At 40.9% G+C, this 19135-nt stretch overlaps 1 protein-coding gene across 1 annotated transcript in view; it reads right to left on the bottom strand.

The window, feature by feature from the left end:
• Positions 1 to 19135, bottom strand: part of LOC138303752 (cadherin-like protein 26) — a 398556-nt gene that overhangs the window by 141341 nt on the left and 238080 nt on the right. Inside the window, exons 5-7 of the mRNA XM_069243135.1 lie at positions 18098 to 18242; positions 14593 to 14759; positions 11860 to 11991 (exon numbers count right to left, since the gene is read on the bottom strand). Coding sequence (XP_069099236.1) covers positions 11860 to 11991; positions 14593 to 14759; positions 18098 to 18242 — 444 coding nt within the window. The remainder of the gene's footprint in view (positions 1 to 11859; positions 11992 to 14592; positions 14760 to 18097; positions 18243 to 19135) is intronic.

The raw sequence follows: 19135 nt of genomic DNA, 5'->3' as shown, positions 1-19135 counted from the left end.
AACCTATGCATAGAGATAGATTTGTATACAGACCTGTAGTTATAATTGATTTTATTTAGCACTATTGTCTCAGGAGAAGGTTTCAAAAATGGTATAAATTAAAAGGAATTATTTTATAGCACGTGCAACACACATTACAAGTAGAAATAGTGCGGAAAGCAATCAAAACCAAAACAAATGTATGAAAAACAAACCATCTCCAATGGGGAGAGTGAGAATAGTGGATAATTCTGCAAGATAGAATGCCATGCCCTTAAGAAACATGGGGCCTGATTTAGAACTTGGCGGATGGGTGACTTCGTCACCATGGTGGTGGGAATCCCGGCCGCCGAAATCCAAATCTCATTATATTCTATGGGATTTAGATTTCGGCGGATGGTATATCTGTCACTGTTGTGACAGAGTAACCCACCAGCCGTGTTCTAAAACAGGCCCATAGTCTGGTAAAGGAAGTCATCAACATATGTGAGCAGGCAGATTTAATGGATGTCTAGTCACTTTGACTATTCACTTCGTCACACTAGAGCATTTGTTGATATATCACAATGTTTGTATTTATGCTTGTTATCCTTACCTTTTTTGGCTACATTTCTAAGAAGAAAGAGGTGGACATCACAGATGGGGTGAAGAGATGTGAAACAGTTGTAGCATCAGGATCCAAATGGTGAGTTTGGCTAGATGCTTTAACTCTGTTGATCATCGAGTTGTTTAAAATGCTTGCTATCTCTTGTCTTGTTTAGCAGTGACATCATTCACATTAAGGATTTGAGATAAATAAGTTACATCAAGGCACTTTTCATTCACAATTCAAGATGCGACTTAGCTTCCTCTTCTCATTAAAGTTTCTCAGCTATTGTGTCTATTTGACTTGCATGGAAAACATCAGCAAGGAGGTATGAGGTATAGCATGGTGTCTCCAATACAAGCATTCCGTGGAATGCCCAACACTCCACTCTTTTTCTAGGTCACTCTACTCTGGACTACGTAGCTCAAAGCAGCTCGTGGCTCTGTTATGTCCTCTACATCATGGACACAAATCTGATTAAATGAATTTTCTCTGAACAGGCAACAATTAAAAAGCTCCGGCTAAGGCAATATGTTTTTCTCATCTGGGTTTCGTAGGGTATATGTAGAAATATGTTTGAAAGCTCCTTACCATTTCCCAATTGCCTACTTATTCTTCTCCACATTTATTGCAGAGTTTTCTAAATATCTTCAGCTTCCCAGCAGCTTCCCTCATTTCAGCCCAATACATCAGCTGAAATGTGGTTGACAATTATCTTGTGATTGGGCATAAGAGTAACCTGTGCTACTGTGTTAAGATTTTTCCGGGTGACGGAAGTCACCCGTCCGCCAAGTTCTAAATCAGGCCCTATGTTTCTTAAGGGCAAGTGATTGTAACACTTGAATTTTATCTGCCTTCTATTTGTTGTGAACTTCATGGATTCTTCCCATTTGGTAAACTAATAAAACCTAAAGTTGATCCCTCAATCAGTTGTACAACGCCTACTCTGAAGTTTAGATTTACAAACTCTATCTGTGTAAAAGTGCAAAATAAAAATCGTTCACAGTTTTCATTTGTGAATGCACCGGTACAGATAGAAATTGGTTCTTGGATTATCAGTGTTCAGAATACAGAGCCTCAAATTATTTTTTTTTAACCTGCACTTAATCTTTGGGGCTAAAAAACAAGTTCTTAGGGAACACTGATTTCCTGTTTAAGACCTGGATTTGTTGAGGGCATTATCCTTCCATCAGCCTGTTTGTTGGCTGCAGGCCCCACATATTTGCACAGTGATATCTCTTGGCATGAATGCAAGTTTGTGGTCCATTAAATAGTTACAAGAACCTTTAAAAAAACACTGTTTCTGCTCCAGTATTTATGCCTCACTTTAGACGTGGCACTGTTTCATAGGACCACCAGTTAGACAGTGCTCTCACATAATGAAGTGCAAGTGATGGGAAATGTATGGAGATTATATAGTACATTATTGAGCAGTTGCTGTAATATCTAAACTAATATGAAAGTTGGTTGGTAATTAACTTCAACATTATTGTGGAATTTTAGAAACTCAGTATCCCAATCATTCAGAATTTCAACAATAATGTACCATTGAATGGGCTGCAATATTAGATGAATGGTATGCTGCTAATGTTGATCCACATATGTATGCCAAGGTTGATGTTTTGGTCCTTTAAAATGTGAAAGCTGAATTAATTACTAATAAATTTACATTGATTAATAGTTAAGAATTTACATGAATTAGGCTAACAAACAGAAGATTGTGTGCCTTGGAACATGTGCCCACTGGTGTGGCCACCATTACATGTACAACATTTATAAAGAATTAGCATCAATAGTTTAAATAATGTGTACATGTAGAACACAATTTAGAAGTGGAGCATACTAATGAATTAATGATATGTATTTGCGTAAAGGTATTAGGCATTGATTAATTATGATATTTGGGCCTAGTCGACAAAGCCTCATGTTAAGTTTCATGGCCTAAATAAATGTTTGCAAATGTTTTGTGGAAGAAGAGAATTAGTATTTGACCATTGTTCACACAGCACTGACCAAGCGATTTGTAAATGTCTTAAAATTTCTTGTGAGAACTCTCTGCTGAAATGCCTGTACTACGAATTGTTACAAAAGTATCCTTAATGCGTGAGAAACTGATGTTCCAAGGAGCCAACAATGGCTGCACTGACTGCTGAAAGGATTGTAACTAAAAAGTTACCTGATGAAGCTGAGGATGGGAACAGGAGAAGAGGAGCCAATCATTGACATGGAAAGACTGTCTATTTAGATTATAGATTTAGAAATTGGAGTCCATTGGTTCTACTGTGAACATACATTATTCTGACCAATGACGGCATGAGAAGATACTTTATAGGGTTTAACTTAGCCTGATTGCACTTAGGAGTTCGAGTCCATTTTCTGAGCTCATTCGGTCCCATTGTTTACCCCTTAGCAGTCTGTTCGTGGAGCACCGCAGTTCCAGATGTTCTTTTCCTCATAGTTTATCCTCTTAAGAGGAGTTGTGTTAATGCTGATTCCTAAGCTTGACGACCTTTCTAAGTTTGTTCAGTTGACTTAAAGCCCAACTGCGGCTAAGCCAATCCCCTTCACTGTCCCATTGCTGATGCTGACCAGACGGATGTCCAACTGATGAAGAAATCACAGCTTGCGGATCTATTGAGGAGAAGTATAACAAGATGATATTGTTTATGTTATAGATTTGTTCTTTTCTTTTAGGTACCAACCACTATTTTGTTAGAGCCTTGTTTAGAAGTTTTCCAAATTAACTTTGACTAAAAATATTTGTGTATGAAGTCCCAACATGCCATCTGAATTGCAGGTTAGTTAACATGTTGCACGCTAATAAATGTTATTAACAAAGAATTCATTTTGTTAACCTGTTGAATCTAGATATATGCCATTTCTGTTGTTCAGTTATTGATGTTATTAATGTGCACTGTAACCCTCAAATGTCTTGTACTCAATGATTTGGTTAAATTCAGGTTTTTCTGCCATTTTGGACAGCCTGTGTTGTTTGTATATGCTTACCATTTGGTTTTGAGACTAATGTATGTGTTATTAGCATTGTCAATATAGGGAAATAAACATTCTACATTTTACTAAAGGGTGTGGTTATTCATGGCCGAATGGGTCATGGTGTGTAAGATTGAAAGTGTGCAATTGATGATGTTGTTACATTGCTGTTGAAGTTACGGGCCATGGTGGAATCACTCTAAGCATAGTCAAAAGGTACATCAAACCTCTAACGCGTCCCCTTATCAATAAATTATAAAAGACAAAATAAGGCCACACAGATTTTGGTAGCAGAGGATGGTTTCAATCCATTGACCTCTGGGTTATGGGCTCAGCACGTTTCTGCTGCGCCACTAACTCCCAAATAGCCAATGCTTCAAATTGTGCAGGTCTCGGTCGAAGTTTTGAATCATATAGTACTCTCCTCAAATTCTCTAACATTTTCAAATTAAAGGTTCCCTGGGCAGGAAACGCCAAACTCTCTTCTTTCTCTGTCTCTGCACCATGGTTTTAGCCAACCACCTTGTTCTTCGAAAACAATATATGCAGGTGTACCTTCTGGTGGTGTGACCTCTCCTATTCTGACTGGAATTAACACAATTCCCCTTAAGGCACTCTTTAATGCTTTGAAACATTTCATTTCTGTGTTTAGGCTACGCTTTCAATCAAATCAGGAAGTGAATTTCAATCGCAAAATCCTTTTTGTCTGTCTTCTCACCCAATAACGTTTCACGGTTGTCCACAAATCTGTTTTCGAGTTTTCTCACCAGCCAACCTATCCCGGAGCAGTCCTGGGACGTCCCACTCACATGTACAGCAGCTGACAAAGCCCTCCGGCTTGTCTTCCTCAAGTCAGATTCACACCAGACTAATGTGAATATTGCGAGCACTAAATACAATCAATAGAAAAACTTGTCTGTTTACTACAGGTAGGTAACATAATCGCTTCATAAACCTTACTGAATTTTTAAATGCAGCTTTTAGCTCTGACAGATACTCCTTCTATCTCAGTTGCACAGAATCGTTTTCATAGTTCAGTTCATTGACCAACTTCACATGCCAAAATATTGACCTGACACGATCAAAACAAAATGACAAAAATTCACTTTTCCAGTCACTAGTTGTTGCATATGCCCATTGAGGACCTCATATCTGTGATTTGCAGTTCATTTTCGTTTCAGTTTTTGATCTCGATTACTCAAATCTTTTCTTGTGCCGTCTACCTTTTCTTTGATTGTTGACAATGCAACTGGGTCTTTTCCCTTTGCTTGTGATCTTCGCCACTTGTCTTCTTTCCGTGTTCCTTCTGTCAATGATCTCTTCAAAGCTGGGTTTACAGCTTCTCCTTATTCTGCAGGATTTTGACTTGATGTACCTGCAACTGGTTCTGGAGTGGTCAATTTGACTCAACTTCCTCCACCGGGTCGGTGGGCTGTTCTTCTAGATTTTCAAGATCGTCTACTTCTGGGAGAGCCCTCCTAGACTCTCCTGTGACCTCAGTTCGATGTCCCTTTCCCATAAGTCCTCCATCTCATCTCTTACAGGGGTATCTGGATTTTCCTTGGTCTGCTCAGATTCTGTTTCTGATTCTCCAGTTACCTTGTTTGCTTCCAGAGTTTGTCTGGATGTTGTTGGTACTCTCAACAACTCTTCTTCGTTGTCTAAAGGGCAGGGTATTTTCTGAGTATGGCTGGCATGAATCCAGTTCAGAACTCCTGCACACTTCACAGCCGTAGTAGTAACAAGTACTACTTGGTGAGGCCCTTTCCATCTGGGCTCCAGACAAGGCTTCCTCACATGTTTTCTCATCACAAACCAGTCTCCAGCTCTCAGGTTGTGACTCTGGTCTTGGAATGGCTGCACAGTTTTGGCCTCCACCTGATGAGAGAAAGAGCGAACCACATCAGCCAGACCCTTGCAGTAATCCAACACCATACAATCTGTTATGTTCACAAGAGCATTGACAGGAACCGTTGGTAATCTCATTGCTCTGCCCATGAGGATTTCATGTGGAGACAGTCCAGACTTCCTGTAAGGTGTGTTTCTCATACTCATCAGAACTAACAGTAGTGCGTCTGGCCATTTCAGATTCGGGGATGCACACATCTTTGCAAGTCTTGACTTCAGGGTACTCTTAATTTTCTCTACAAGTCCTGATGCTTCAGGGCGGTAACTACAGTGCAACTTCTGCTCAATGTTTAAGGCTGAACATAGTAATTTAGGGCCAGATGTAGCAAACGTTTGCGACTCGCAAACGGGCCGAATCGCAATTTGCGACAGTGCAAAATCGGAAATGGGATGCAAAAAGCCCATTTCCGACTCGCAAAAAGCGATGTGCCCCGTTTGCGAGTCGCACCCGTTGCGACCCCCTTTTGCGACCCGCAATGTGCGAGTCGCAATTTGCGAGTCGCAACCCATATGCAATTGCAACTCGCAAATTGCGACTAGTCGCAAAAAAACCAGTTTGCAAGTCGCATTTACCACTAACTCAGAGCAGGTGGTAACCATTACCAAAGTATAAAAGGAGACCCAGAAGGCATCTGGGTCACTCAAGATGGCGGACATATACCTGATAGCAGTGAGGAGGAGAGTCTACGCAGCCCAGCAGAGGAGGAGGAGGGGCCACAGACAGGAGAAGATATATAGAACAAGGCAGACCCTTTTCCAGCAAACTGAAGAGGAGATCTATGATAAATACCGCCTTAGCAGCGCTGCCATTCTAGAATTAATAGATTTACTAAAACCACAGCTAGAACACAAGACTCTGCGTGGCTGCGCCATCCCTACGCATGTGCAAGTACTATGCGCACTGCACCTCTTGGCCTCAGGGAGCTATCAGTGGGTCATTGCCGTGGCAGGTGGGGTATCCCAAAGTGCAGTTTCAAGGTTCCTCAGGGCATTCCTAGATGCCTTAGTAGCGCACAGGTCTCAGTTCATATACTTACCAAGGAATGAGGCAGAAATTAACAGCACGAAGCTGGACTTTTACCGCATTGCCCACTTCCCCCATGTCATTGGATGTGTAGATGGGAACACATTCAAATATGCCCCCCGCTAATCTGGAACATATTTTCCGCAACAGAAAGTGTACCCACTCACTCAACATACAGGTTGTTTGTGATGCCCATTACGTCATCACGGACATCGTAGCTAAGTTTCCAGGCAGTACCCATGACTCATACATTTTTAGACATAGTGGGATACATCAACGCCTGGAACGTGGGGAGTTTGGAGACGGATACCTCCTAGGTAGAGCTGCATACACCTTGCAGACATACACACAGGTCACTGTGCACGACTATCTGGACTTACTAACAGTGTACTTTTGTGCCCAACAGGTGACAGTGCATATGCTCTAAGGCCATGGATCATGACTCCATTTTTAACACCCAGCAATGATTCAGAGAGGCAATACAACAGTGCGCATAAGAGGACCAGGAACCTCATAGAGCGCACCTTCGGACTCCTGAAGGCAAGATTCCGATGCCTCCACCGCAGCGGAGGCGCCCTCCAATACACCCCCATTACCGCCTTCAAAATTGTGGTTGCATGCGCCATCCTCCACAACATAGCCACCAGACGTGGGCTACCTCTCACCCCTGCAGACCCAGATCCTGATGAGGAAGAGCAAGAACAACCACACCGCCATCATGGGGATAGGAGTCTAGCTAATCAAGGCAGACTGAGACGGGAACACATTGCAACGCAATATTTTGGACGGTACGTGTAAACTCCCACCATACTCACCCATTAACCAAACACTCCTTTTGTTAAGTGGAAGAAAAATAACTGTTTTAATAATGTAATGCATGAACTATATACAAGATGAAATTGTCCATGGGCAGGGAAATGCCAACCACTCATGTGGCACATTAAAGCCATGTGCCACATTTGTTTGTCCGGGCTGTTGGCTAACTTCTCCTGCCCCTCCTGCCAGCCTGGCTGGTCCCAGCCGCATCTATGGTGCTCTGCCTCCCACTCCTTAGCACCCTACTGTCAGTGGCAGATACACTGCTCACTGTGGAGCCCTCTTCACTATCTTGGGGTGTTTCCCCGGTGGCCCTCAACATCTCACGTGTCTCCATTAGTTCTATGATATGTGTGAGACGTCCCAGGCCCCTGGCAACATCCCCAGCAAAATGGCCCATCTCAATTTGCAGGCCAACTGTCCTCCTCGACAGGCCTGTTGTGTTGATGGCTAGCCTGCCGATTGATGTGGCCATCCTGTCCAGTCTTAACATAATCTGCCGATCCCTGCGCCGCCCAGCCTCTGCCTGACCCAGCAGTCCGGCCGCCAGTTCCCTGATGGCAGAGGCAATGTCCCCAGTGTTCTGGCACATCAGGTCCATCCGCCTGTTGAGGTGCCGCATGCTTGCATGGTTTTGTCTTTCAATGCGGTGCAGCACCCCACTGATCCTGCCCAATATTGTGTTCTGCAGGCGCTGACCCCGCAGCAGATGTGCCTCACTGCTGGTTGGAGGATGAATCCGGAAATCAGACGCTCTTGCCCTGCGACGCCTGCGCAGTGGTGGCTGCCCTGTCCTCGCACCTGTATCCTCCCTGGCTGTTGCTGGGGCAGCTCCTGGCGTTGCTGTTGCAGCAGGCGTTACAACTGCAGGAATGCTGCTGACTGTGCATGTGGGGGTGCTGGAGGGTCCTGGGGTGTCCTCCTGGGCCTGGGTGCTTGGGGTGTAGGGGGTGTCTTGCTGGAGACCTCTGGGACATGGGGAACACACTGTCAGTGTCTAGTATCTTTTGCACAATTCCTAATAAACATTTGCCTATGCACTGCCTATTGGACTACATTTCCCATAATGCATCATTCTGGCTTTTTCTACCCTGAAATGGAGCTAATTTGGTTGTGCATGCACATGTGTACATGGTGGGTGGGGTATGACATTGATAGGGGTACAGGCTTATCACATGGTACTCACCGGTTGATGTGCTGGGCTCTGAAGTGTCCAGGTCCCCAAATCCACACACTGCCTCCGGCTCAAAGGTTTGCTCAATCCTGTCTTCAAGGGGTGTGGGTGGTGGCACAGATGATGGTCCCCCTCCAGTGCCTCTCATCTCCCGGATCCTTTCTGCCACCCTCTCCTTGGTCCGGGAGCGGAGGTCATACCACCTCTTCCTTATGTCCTCAATTGTCCTGTGGCTCACCCCAAGGGCATTGATTTTCTCTTGCATTTCCTGCCAGATTTTCTTTTTGGTGGCCTCTGGAACAGTGAGGGCAGCTCTCCCAAAGAGTTCATCATGGTGCTGACAACATTCTTCGGTCAGCACCTCAAGCTCCCTCTCAGAGAATTTAATTTTCCTTTTTCGGGGGGTTCCCTCCATGGCTGCTGCAGCTAGCTCAGTGTGCAGACTGGCAGTTGTAAAAGGGTGTGGTCCAGCCTCCTCCCAGGTGTATTTGTTAACTTCCTGGCTGTGGTGTCATCATCATGTGCCAGGAAGTGTTTCCAGAGTGTTTTGGTGTGCTTTCTGGAGTGTTCTGCTGCACCTGCAAGCAATTTTGAGGGAACTCGCAATTTGCGACACCAACTCGCTAATTGCGAGTTCGTTTTTTGCACACTCGCAAACAGCGACCTCGCAATCTGCGGACTCGCACACAGCGTTGCGAGTCCGGATGCGAGTTGCTAAATCGGACCGGTTTATTTCCTGGCATACCAAATTGCGAGTCGCATTTTGCGAGTCGCATTGACTCGCAAAATGCGACTCGCAATTTTTATTTTTCCTACATCTGGCCCTTAATTACTTAATTGTTGAAATTATTTTCTCTATCTGATTCTAAAGAGACCAGAAAACCAAAACGAGGTATCAGTTCCATAAGCAGTAACTTTTCTACAGAAAGGCTGTCATTTCTTTGTGTGGGGTAGGCTTCAATCCAGTGACTAAAAATGCAAACAGTCACCAGCACCTGGGGGCCTCTGCACCGCCCGTGCACTTGCCACGGGCAATGCAGGGGCTCCCAGGCACAGCCCCGTCGCTCATTCCACTGCCTGAATTACGGGGCAGTGGAATGCACAACGGGTGCTGCTGCACCCACCGCATCACCACATTGGCGCCTGCGTCAATGTTAAGGTTCTGTTCACCGCAGGACCGGCGGGTGGAAACACTGTTTCCACCCGCCAGCCCTGTGGTGAACTCTTAATGGGGCCAGCGGTGTTTGGCCGCAAGGGCGGCCTGATGGAGGGACAAGTTTGGCGGGTGGCCTCCGCCACCTGCCAAACTCGTAATGAGGCCCTTTGTGTCCATTCTTTCCCAAATGATTTGATAAGGCAATAGTATATTGCCTGCACACTTCCTTCATCTTCGAAACAACCAACAAGTCATCAATGTATTGAATTAACATCGATTGGAAAACCACTTGCAATGACTCCAGATCTTTCTTCCGTATCTGATTAAAGATGAACGGTGACTCTGAAAAGCCTTGAGGAATTCAGCACCAACAATATACTCGTTCGAGGAATTTAAAACAGAAGATAAATTAGCTATCCTTGTGAAGAGGTACAGAAAAGAATGCTTGTGACAAGTCCACTACAGTAAACCATTCAGAAACAAATGGGATCTGAAACAATACCACTGCTGGATTTGGCACTACTGGACAACATTTAATCGCAGTGTCATTGATTTTCCTCAAATCTTCAACTATTCGAAATTTCCCACATGGCATCCGCAATCCCATTATAGGTGAGTTACATGGGCTGCTCAATACTTCTTTTAAGGTGCCTTGCCTTACAAATTCTGCAGTTATAGTTGCAATCCCTTCAGTAGTATCCTGTGTCAAGTGGTATTGGTGAATCTGGGGGAAAATCAGTGACATTGTGATTAAATGTTGTTGATTTGTCCCCGTCTAAAAAGCTGTGACATTGGTAATGAGCAGGCTGGCGATTCTTTCTTGAAAATGTGGAACATATTCCACAATTAACCACGTCCTTAATAGTATAATAACCAGTTTATTGCACCATTTTCTTTGCCAGTGCCTCAAAGAAAGAGAGTTTAAGCTTGACGAGTATAACTAATCAAGCAGTCAAACGCTGCCTCAACTTAAAGAATCCATATGGCAATGCCTATGCCCTGAAAGACTGAAACTGGTGTCCAGTGACTCGAAAAATGTAGTTCAAGCTTTCGTGTACCACCTGCCTTTGCTTCTGTTTCAACTGTATGCATGGCATTAACCTTAGATCTAGCAAGGCAAACCTGATCATTTAAAGCAATTTTAACAGCAAGAAGCATGAGTTTTCTTCAGTGTGTTGGTTGAATATCTATAAAATGTCTTGAGCCCCCCGAGTCTTCTTGATATTGGTGTGTTGAAGAAAAAATGGAGGCTTTCATTGCATTTTCAAACCTTTCATTTCTATCTATTCCTATAGGAACAGAGTCCCTGAAGAATCCTATATGACCAGTGTCAAAGAACATGTCTGTCTAACCATCCCTGACCAATCACAGATCCTTATTTCTGAGAAGGGGATTCTGTTACCTAAACATGTTTGGAGGCTACCATCACAAGCAAGAGCTCTACTAAACATTTAAAATAAATAAATAGATAAACTAAAGGTGTGTATCTTCTCCAAGTGAAATATACTTTAGTGTCCTGCTGGGATACCTGGATATCCACATCCATCATCGTATGCACGTGAAAATCTTATTCTTTGCCATAAGGAGCAGTCCCCTTCCATTTTTGAGCACATTATTCATGCAACTTTTGTTTAAAGGGAAATGTAGAAATTAACAGCAGAAAATTGTTGATTTCAGAGCTACACATTGTTAGAAGCATCTTTCAAGAATATAAACAATTAGAGTATTAGACACTGGATATGTTTAATGGCCTAAAGCATCAGTAAAACTGTGGTAAAGTAAAGCAAATTACAGATTGGATTATACCGATCATATGTACCTACGCTCAGCACATAATAAGTATTTTTCACTGAAAAAATACCAAAATGACAGCACCATCTTTGTTGAATGAAAATCAATCTCTTAACATTTTAATTGCTTGGCCACCAAATATAACACATGCATCCCAAAACAATGTGAGAAAAAAAAAATCTGGGAAATTTAGGGAAGGACTAGAATAACCACTATTTTTCACTCGTCACAAACCCTCCCCCCCTATTTTCTGTGGCCATGCAGACACTGTAAATGAGCAGCTTATCAGTAGTTATTGAGATGGTTAGTCCCTTATTGAACACTTCACAAATATATCTGCATATATTTTTGCACAGGTAATACTGACCCATGCACCATTTAAGCATTGTTAACACAGGAAAATCAGATTTGTAAAATAATTTAAAGATACTCACCGCATCTGCTTTCCATGCTGGTTGGTTGTCATTCCTGTCAATGACAGACACGTGCACCTCACACGTTGAGGTCTGCTTCACACTTCTCCCATTATCTCTTGCCTGAATAGTAAGCTTATAACTTTTTGTGGTCTAAGGAAATACATAGTAAGCCAAATATTAGTCTTTGTTAATCCACTTCATGAAAGTTTCTAGATATTTCTGTTAATTTAAGATCATCTCCCAAGATTTTGGTAATTACTAAAGGGTTGCAAAATGTTGAGTTTTTGCTTTCCATACTTTGTTGTTTTCACTGTTTTGGGAAAATGGGAAGTCAAATCTTCTCTACTTGAGCTCCTACAGTCTAATGAATGAATGAACTGATGAGCCCATCAGGTATCATCAACAAATACCTCTATGTAAAATTCTAGTACTCAAATGGTTGACTCTTTGCTTCATGACTTTTGATTGGACGGGGAGTGTGTTATTTAATAGTCAATGAACCTCACTGATTGGCTTCAGTGGTCTCTAACAAAGTTGAAGCCTTAAAATGTGGTGCGAAGGGAGAAAAAGCTGGGCAAAGTAGATTTCTTCACCCTTAAAACTATAAAATCAGACAGTGCTGGATAACTCTAAGATTAAACCAATGCGCCATTCCTAATCATTGAGGACAGGTGAGGTCAAATTTTAGGTAACCATTTCTATTAGAATCTTGACTATCCCACAAGAATTCTGAATGCCGCTGCCAGACTATATACTAGCTCACTAAGGCCCATATTTATACTTTTTTAGCACCACAATTGCAGCGTTTTTGATGCAAAATCGGCGCAAACTTACAAAATACAATTGTATTTTGTGAGTTTGCACCGCTTTTGCGTCAAAAAGCGGCGCAAATGTGGCGCTAAAAAAGTATAAATATGGGCCTAAGACTTTTCACCAGGGCAGTTCTTTAATCTGTATGTTACCTTTAGGCAAATAATACATTTATTTAAATTGGAGGTACGCAAAGTTGGACTTTGCTAACTTCTGAACTTTATTTTTAAACTTTGACATCTTCAACAAAGTTTTCAAATCTGTAACGGTTTAGGGCAATAAAGTGAATAAAAAGTCCTTTAAAAGTAGGTTTTATAGGTAAAGACTAGTACTTTTTATGGGAGGCATTTTTTACAGGCTAAGTATATATTGAAATTGAACATGTTTTAAATGACATTTTGCCTGCAGGACAATCGGGTAATATTCACAAACTTTACAACATGTCAAAGCTGTGACTTTTTAAATTAACCTATCTTCATTGATGGACTTTTAATTTCGAACACACATAATTAAAGTGACAGTTGTAAATCATAAAATGTTTACTATATCAAAAATATCGTTTTTCGCCTCTAACCCTTGAGACATCTTTAAAATACCCATTCTGCCATGCAAAATATAGAACAGGTTCTACATTTCTAAGTAGAACAAAACCAGTTGTGGTTCAGTAAACAACTGCAGCATGCTTCACAGCTAAGCATCAATTGATTGTGAAGATTAACAAACATTTTAGGGAAAGACATATCTGTATGAATCTATAAATGGTAAACTTACATCTACTATTTCTGAAGATTTCTAACTTTCATGAAATATAAAAAATAGCTTACAATCCAGAGGGGTGAGAAAGCAAATGTCTGTATCTGCATATTAAACAAGCTTTTTTCCAGTAGGATTAATTTTTCATTGGTGAAGAATGTTCTTTAGCTATATCTTCGAAATCTGGGAGTGCTACTAGCCCTTTCCCATCCTAGAAACACATTGGGACTGAATAACAAAGAGAGGTAACAGTAAGTAAAACATTACTTCTGTAGTACTCTTAAACGATCACTGACATGTCTTTCTGAATTGGTTTCAAAATATCTAAAATAGGAGTTGTCAGGAAATATCCATATACAAATGGTACACTTAGAATGTATTCTGACCATTTTACACTTTTACTAATAAACAGTTGGGTGCTTTGGGGCAAGTCAGAAAGGAATGTAAGAGTACGTTAAAGAATACTCCAGTAGTACAACTTCTGCTACTCATAATCAGAACCCCAATCTGTTATAACTTTTAGACAAGTTTATGTGTTCCAGGGCTGGAATTGCAATTTATCACTGGTGTAACAAAGGCCCCAGTAGCCCAAGCAGTGCTGGGGGAGCCCCAAGTTCCAGGGGGTCCCCTCAGCACAGCACCTGGACTGGGAGAGTCCGGAGGTGCCCCCCCTGCTTGTTCTTTGCACGGGGCCCCATCCTATTTCATTAGGCCATTCGACGCATAAGGTTTGTAAATACCTACTTAGTTCCAGCTTGTATTTCCAGTTCATTTTGGGTGGCAAACAAGTAACACCTAAACACTCATGAACAATCACCCATTCCCAAGGGAGCCACAGCAGTTTCACTATGGAAAAGCCACCGATCTTGCAGAATCTGCCAATTCAGGAGCGCCTTCTGCAAGGCTAAACAGGAGGGTCAACTTTAGTGTACAACAAAAGGTTTGTGAATTTGCCTCAACTGATAACCTGAAGGGTATGCACTAAATAAAATTGCACCTCATTTCCAAACCTTGTTTGCTTTGCTAAAAAGAACCAACACAGTCACTGTTGTATGCTTTTAGTTTCACATACTGTATTAGACGCAATGCTGGCAGCCAATACAAAATAAAATAATGAGGGAACATATAAATGCACAACTACAAATCATTCTGCTTTTGTTGATTGAAATACAAAACATTCAGTCTTACCTCATAATCCAAGCATCCTTTGAAGGAAAGAAAGCCCCTCTGACTGTCAATTGTGAATTCCACATTAGGATCTACAGGTTTCTGTGACACAAGGGTATATGAGACCTCAGAATTAGGGCTGGAGGGCTCGTCTTTGTCCCGAGCAATGACGGTAAAGAAAGACACCCCTGCAGTGGGAAGTGCAAATATCTGTGTTACCAAAAACAGTTTCCTAAACTTCACAAATGGGACTTCTGTTTTGTTGCTTATAGCTTGCTGTTCCTTGTTTTTCAAAAACATTGCTTGGTAAAGCACAACACTAGAGTGCAATTTCAGGAGGCAATGTTTGCATGAGTGGAAAATGTAGCATGTGCTCTCTTTTGCACCATTGTCTGCTTGCTTAATGGGGTGTAATAAACAAGGGTTTCGCCAATACTCCTTACCTAACGATTTTGGTCTGATTTACAAAATGGTGGAAAACAGGAAAGCAATGACATCCAGATAAATTAAGAGATCACTTTCACTCTCAGAACCTAGGCATCCCTCAAATCAATTGGTGATTATAGCTTTGCCTACAACAGCCCTCAAGGGGTTTTAGCTTTTGCAAAACCTTGGATTTGGTAAATCAGACGGGTGACAAATGCTAAAACCCTTTTTTGAATGCGCTAAATCCATTTACAGAAAAGTTTGCAGAAGCATTAAATGGATTAGGAAATCATTAGGCATAACTATTGGGAAGTGGCATATTAATGGTGTCACTTCCAAATACCGATTCCTAATGGTATGTATTAACGTTTTGTGTGGCCCAAATCCAGTGATAAAACAGTACTATGTTACCACCAACTCATTGATGGTGGTAATCCATTCTCAAATGGGGAGAGGTCTACAAGGGACCCCTTTCTCTTTGTGAATGTTTCCAATGCCATAGGACTAGTGGACACTCCTAAAAAAGGTTTCTGTAACTTTTATTTCAGTTTTTTTTAAAGCATCCTGTTTTCCCTTAAGAAAAATCTATTGCATTTTTTTAACAAGAAGGTTTTTCTATTTAAAATCAATCACAGAAATGGTGGTCTGCTGACCTCAGCTGCCCACCATCCCTGTATTTTGGCCAAAAGCAGTGGCTCATAGTGGGCCACCTTCTTCGTAAATATTGATGAGGTAGGTGGAATTGTGAACAATGGTGATTTCTTACAGTACGATGCAACTTATTAGTAAATAGGCCATTTTGCAAAATACCCATTAATTTGAAAGAAGTCGTGTGCAAATTGTATCCACTTATACATCATCCATTTTTAGTAAACTCCAAATAAGAAATCACTAATTTTATTAATTGTAGTGTATGATTTTTTATTTGGAATCTTGGTACATGAGGCTCAGTGCTTCTATTCTGCTAGGTTTACACTATACACATACATTCATATATAAATTAAAAATGAATTTACATCACAAGTGCTCAGTGCGCAATGTAAGACATAAAACAAATAAGTTTTCTATACTTTTAAAATGTAAATGATTAAACTAAAATGTATGCAAAATCAATGAGCTCTCTTGCTTATTATCACTACAAAACCAACATGATTTAGTTCAACAAAAGTAATTCACAAAATAGTGAATTACAAAGAAAATGTAACATGCACTTTGCAAGGAATTCAGAATTTGTCTCCTTTTTTAGCCATGATATACTTATGTGAAGGCAAGAGAGGCAAAATCTGCTTGCAGCATACTTTATTAAAAGTGTAAATTTACTAAAACCTTTGTGAATCCGGTCCTGCATGTTTATTTACTGCTTCAGAAAGTGTTGTCTTCACTTGAAAACATTTTTAGAAATGTGATAAAATCCTAATCTAGCAAACATACACAATCTATAAACAATTTGAGGTAACCCTTTGTACAATGATAAGGGTAACCTTTTATTTGGACAAATGAATTAAATGTGATATTCACAAAGTACGGTAAAGGAAAGTAGGTCATTTAACAAAATTCCAAACTGATCGCAACTTCCCAAAATCAAAACTTTGGAATTACCATAGATTGACGAGGTGTATATCACAAATATTACTCTTAACATTCACTCAGCAAGGGAAAGGTTCACCATTATTCACTGCTATGGGATGGGCTCAGAATAGGACTTAACCAAAAACGAAAGCCTCTGTCACATGCATACAAAACTAAAGCCCCTGTCATAGGCACACAAACTGTTTTAGATCATTTTTGAGTGTGAGGAAATGCAGAAAACACTGAGAATTGGTGCTAGGAAGAGCAATTCCATAACAATACTGTGATACAAATTCCAAACAGTACTTAATTGCAAATGTATTAAATGTGGTATTTTTGTTCTTGTCACATACTATGGTAAAGAAAAGTTGGTACCAGTTAATAAAATTACAAATTGATTGCAACTTCCTAAAATCTGAATTTGGAATCACCATAAATTGAGGGGATGCATTTCACAAATATAATAATTACTACCATTCACTTAGCAGTGGAAGTATTCATCATTATCCACTGTTATTAGGATGAGCTTAGAACAAGACGTAAACAAAATGAAAGCCATTGTCAAATGCATACAAATAGTTATGGATAATTTGTTGAATGTGAGGAAATGCAGGGCTCACTGAGATTTGGTGCTAGGAATAGAAATTCCATAAAAATACTGGCAAACAATCTTTACAAAGACATAATTCAGTATAAATCTAAAACCAGTACGCATCTTAAAAATCAATGGCTTCAAATATTTGAAAGTATCTTGTTATTAGAAGGTCTTAATATAAAGCCTTCATATTAATATCTTCCAGTGAACATCTCTACCCCGTCATCTTCTGCTCCAACAAAAAAGCTGTGTATACAACACAGTCTCTTGATTAAAAAACTATTGCACAGAGATTGGACATCTGAAACCTCTCCACCAACTGATAAATGCTGAATATCTCGGGACTTGAGAAAATGTACTTGAAATTGAAACATAAAGACTCTTTTCATGCAAATATTGAATTATTTCCTATAATAATTGTTCTAATTTGTCTCTTTGTCATTTCTACAATGTACTTTTCCTGGAGACCTGTCATTTCCTAGTTCTGTACTTTATTACCACTAAAATGTCTGAATGTTTCCCCTATGATTCACTTATTCTAATTGTGAAATGCTTAAGTTAGCGACAGGAATGGGTGTCAGATTTTTCTTAATCATAATAATCAGATTAGAGGAGTTTTTTACTGTGTAAGTTAACAACTAATTCTAAATTATTTTAAAAGGAGAAATTGCTTTTTGCTATTATTAATATTTGCTATTACTAGGATCTACTTCTATGCCATTCTACATTTAAATTGTATTTCCTTTATAGATAAACAGTTTCTAGACTGCACAAAATATTATGTTGTTTGTTTTCTGTTTATTTATCTCAATATTTATCAATGATCTGTTCTAAAATTTGTCAACCTTCAATAAAACTGTTACTTTGAAACAATGCAGATGAAATAACACTTCAGAAAATACATCTTATTTATTATAGTGAAGATCACCACCATACCTTGAACAGCACTTTCATTGACAGAAATTTCATAATACTTGGCACTGAACTCTGGAGCATTGTCATTGATATCCAGTATCTTTAGGTGGATGCCCAGCCGCGTATCCACCTCTAGAGAGGTCCTGTTGATTGCATTGAACTCCCACTGCAATAAGGAGAAACACAGCAGGTTCAGAAAATTATTGTCTTTCTTTGACTAGAAATAGGAAACCTATTAATAATACATATATAAATATTACTTAGGGCCTCATTACGAGTGTGGCCGTCCGAGGATCACCACACTTGTGGTGACAGTCAGACTGCCCCACTCCAGGTGGTCCGACCACCACATTACAATCTTGGTAGGTGGACCCACCAGGGGACCATCGTCACCACCAGGAACATCGTTCCCAATGGGCTGACGGCAGTCTGAGTTGCACTCAGCCACAGCTGTGCTGAACTCAGCGCTGCCATGCTGATTACAACTCAGCTTTCTGCCAGCCTTTCCATGGTGGTCACTCTGCCATGGAAAGGTTGGTAGATAGCCCCTGCCCAGCACCACCGGAATGTGCACTGTCTGCTAGGGAGCCAGGACCTATACCGTAGCACTGTTCCCGCTGGTCAGCCTGGCAGGAATGCCATAAAAAAATGTTCCCGGCAGTCAACCCAGCAAGACCATTGTAATACGCTTGTGGGGACACTACCGCCCTGGCGGCGGCATCCTCCGTGCGAGTTTGGCGGTTGGCTCATCTGTCAGCCAAACTCATAATTAGGCCCTCAGTCTCTTTCTTCATGGAGCATACAGTTGCAATACCTCTACATTCAATGAGCACCCTCTCAATATCTACTGGCACCTATTATACCATAACTATCAAATGCACCTAATAAAACAATGCACATTTATGTTCTTAAGACAATTCTAAGATGTTGCCTTGATTTACGCAACCCCAGGGTGCAGAAGTGGCTGTGTAGTTGTGTAATAGAGATTTTATGCCACTCAGTGTTCACTTAGAGTGAGCAGTTGCACTGTGTTAAAGGAAGGATAAAAGAATTTCTAGC

Source organism: Pleurodeles waltl, chromosome 7, assembly GCF_031143425.1.
Source record: "Pleurodeles waltl isolate 20211129_DDA chromosome 7, aPleWal1.hap1.20221129, whole genome shotgun sequence".
Classification (NCBI taxonomy): Eukaryota; Metazoa; Chordata; class Amphibia; order Caudata; family Salamandridae; genus Pleurodeles; species Pleurodeles waltl.
This window is presented reverse-complemented; position numbering and strand designations above follow the sequence as displayed.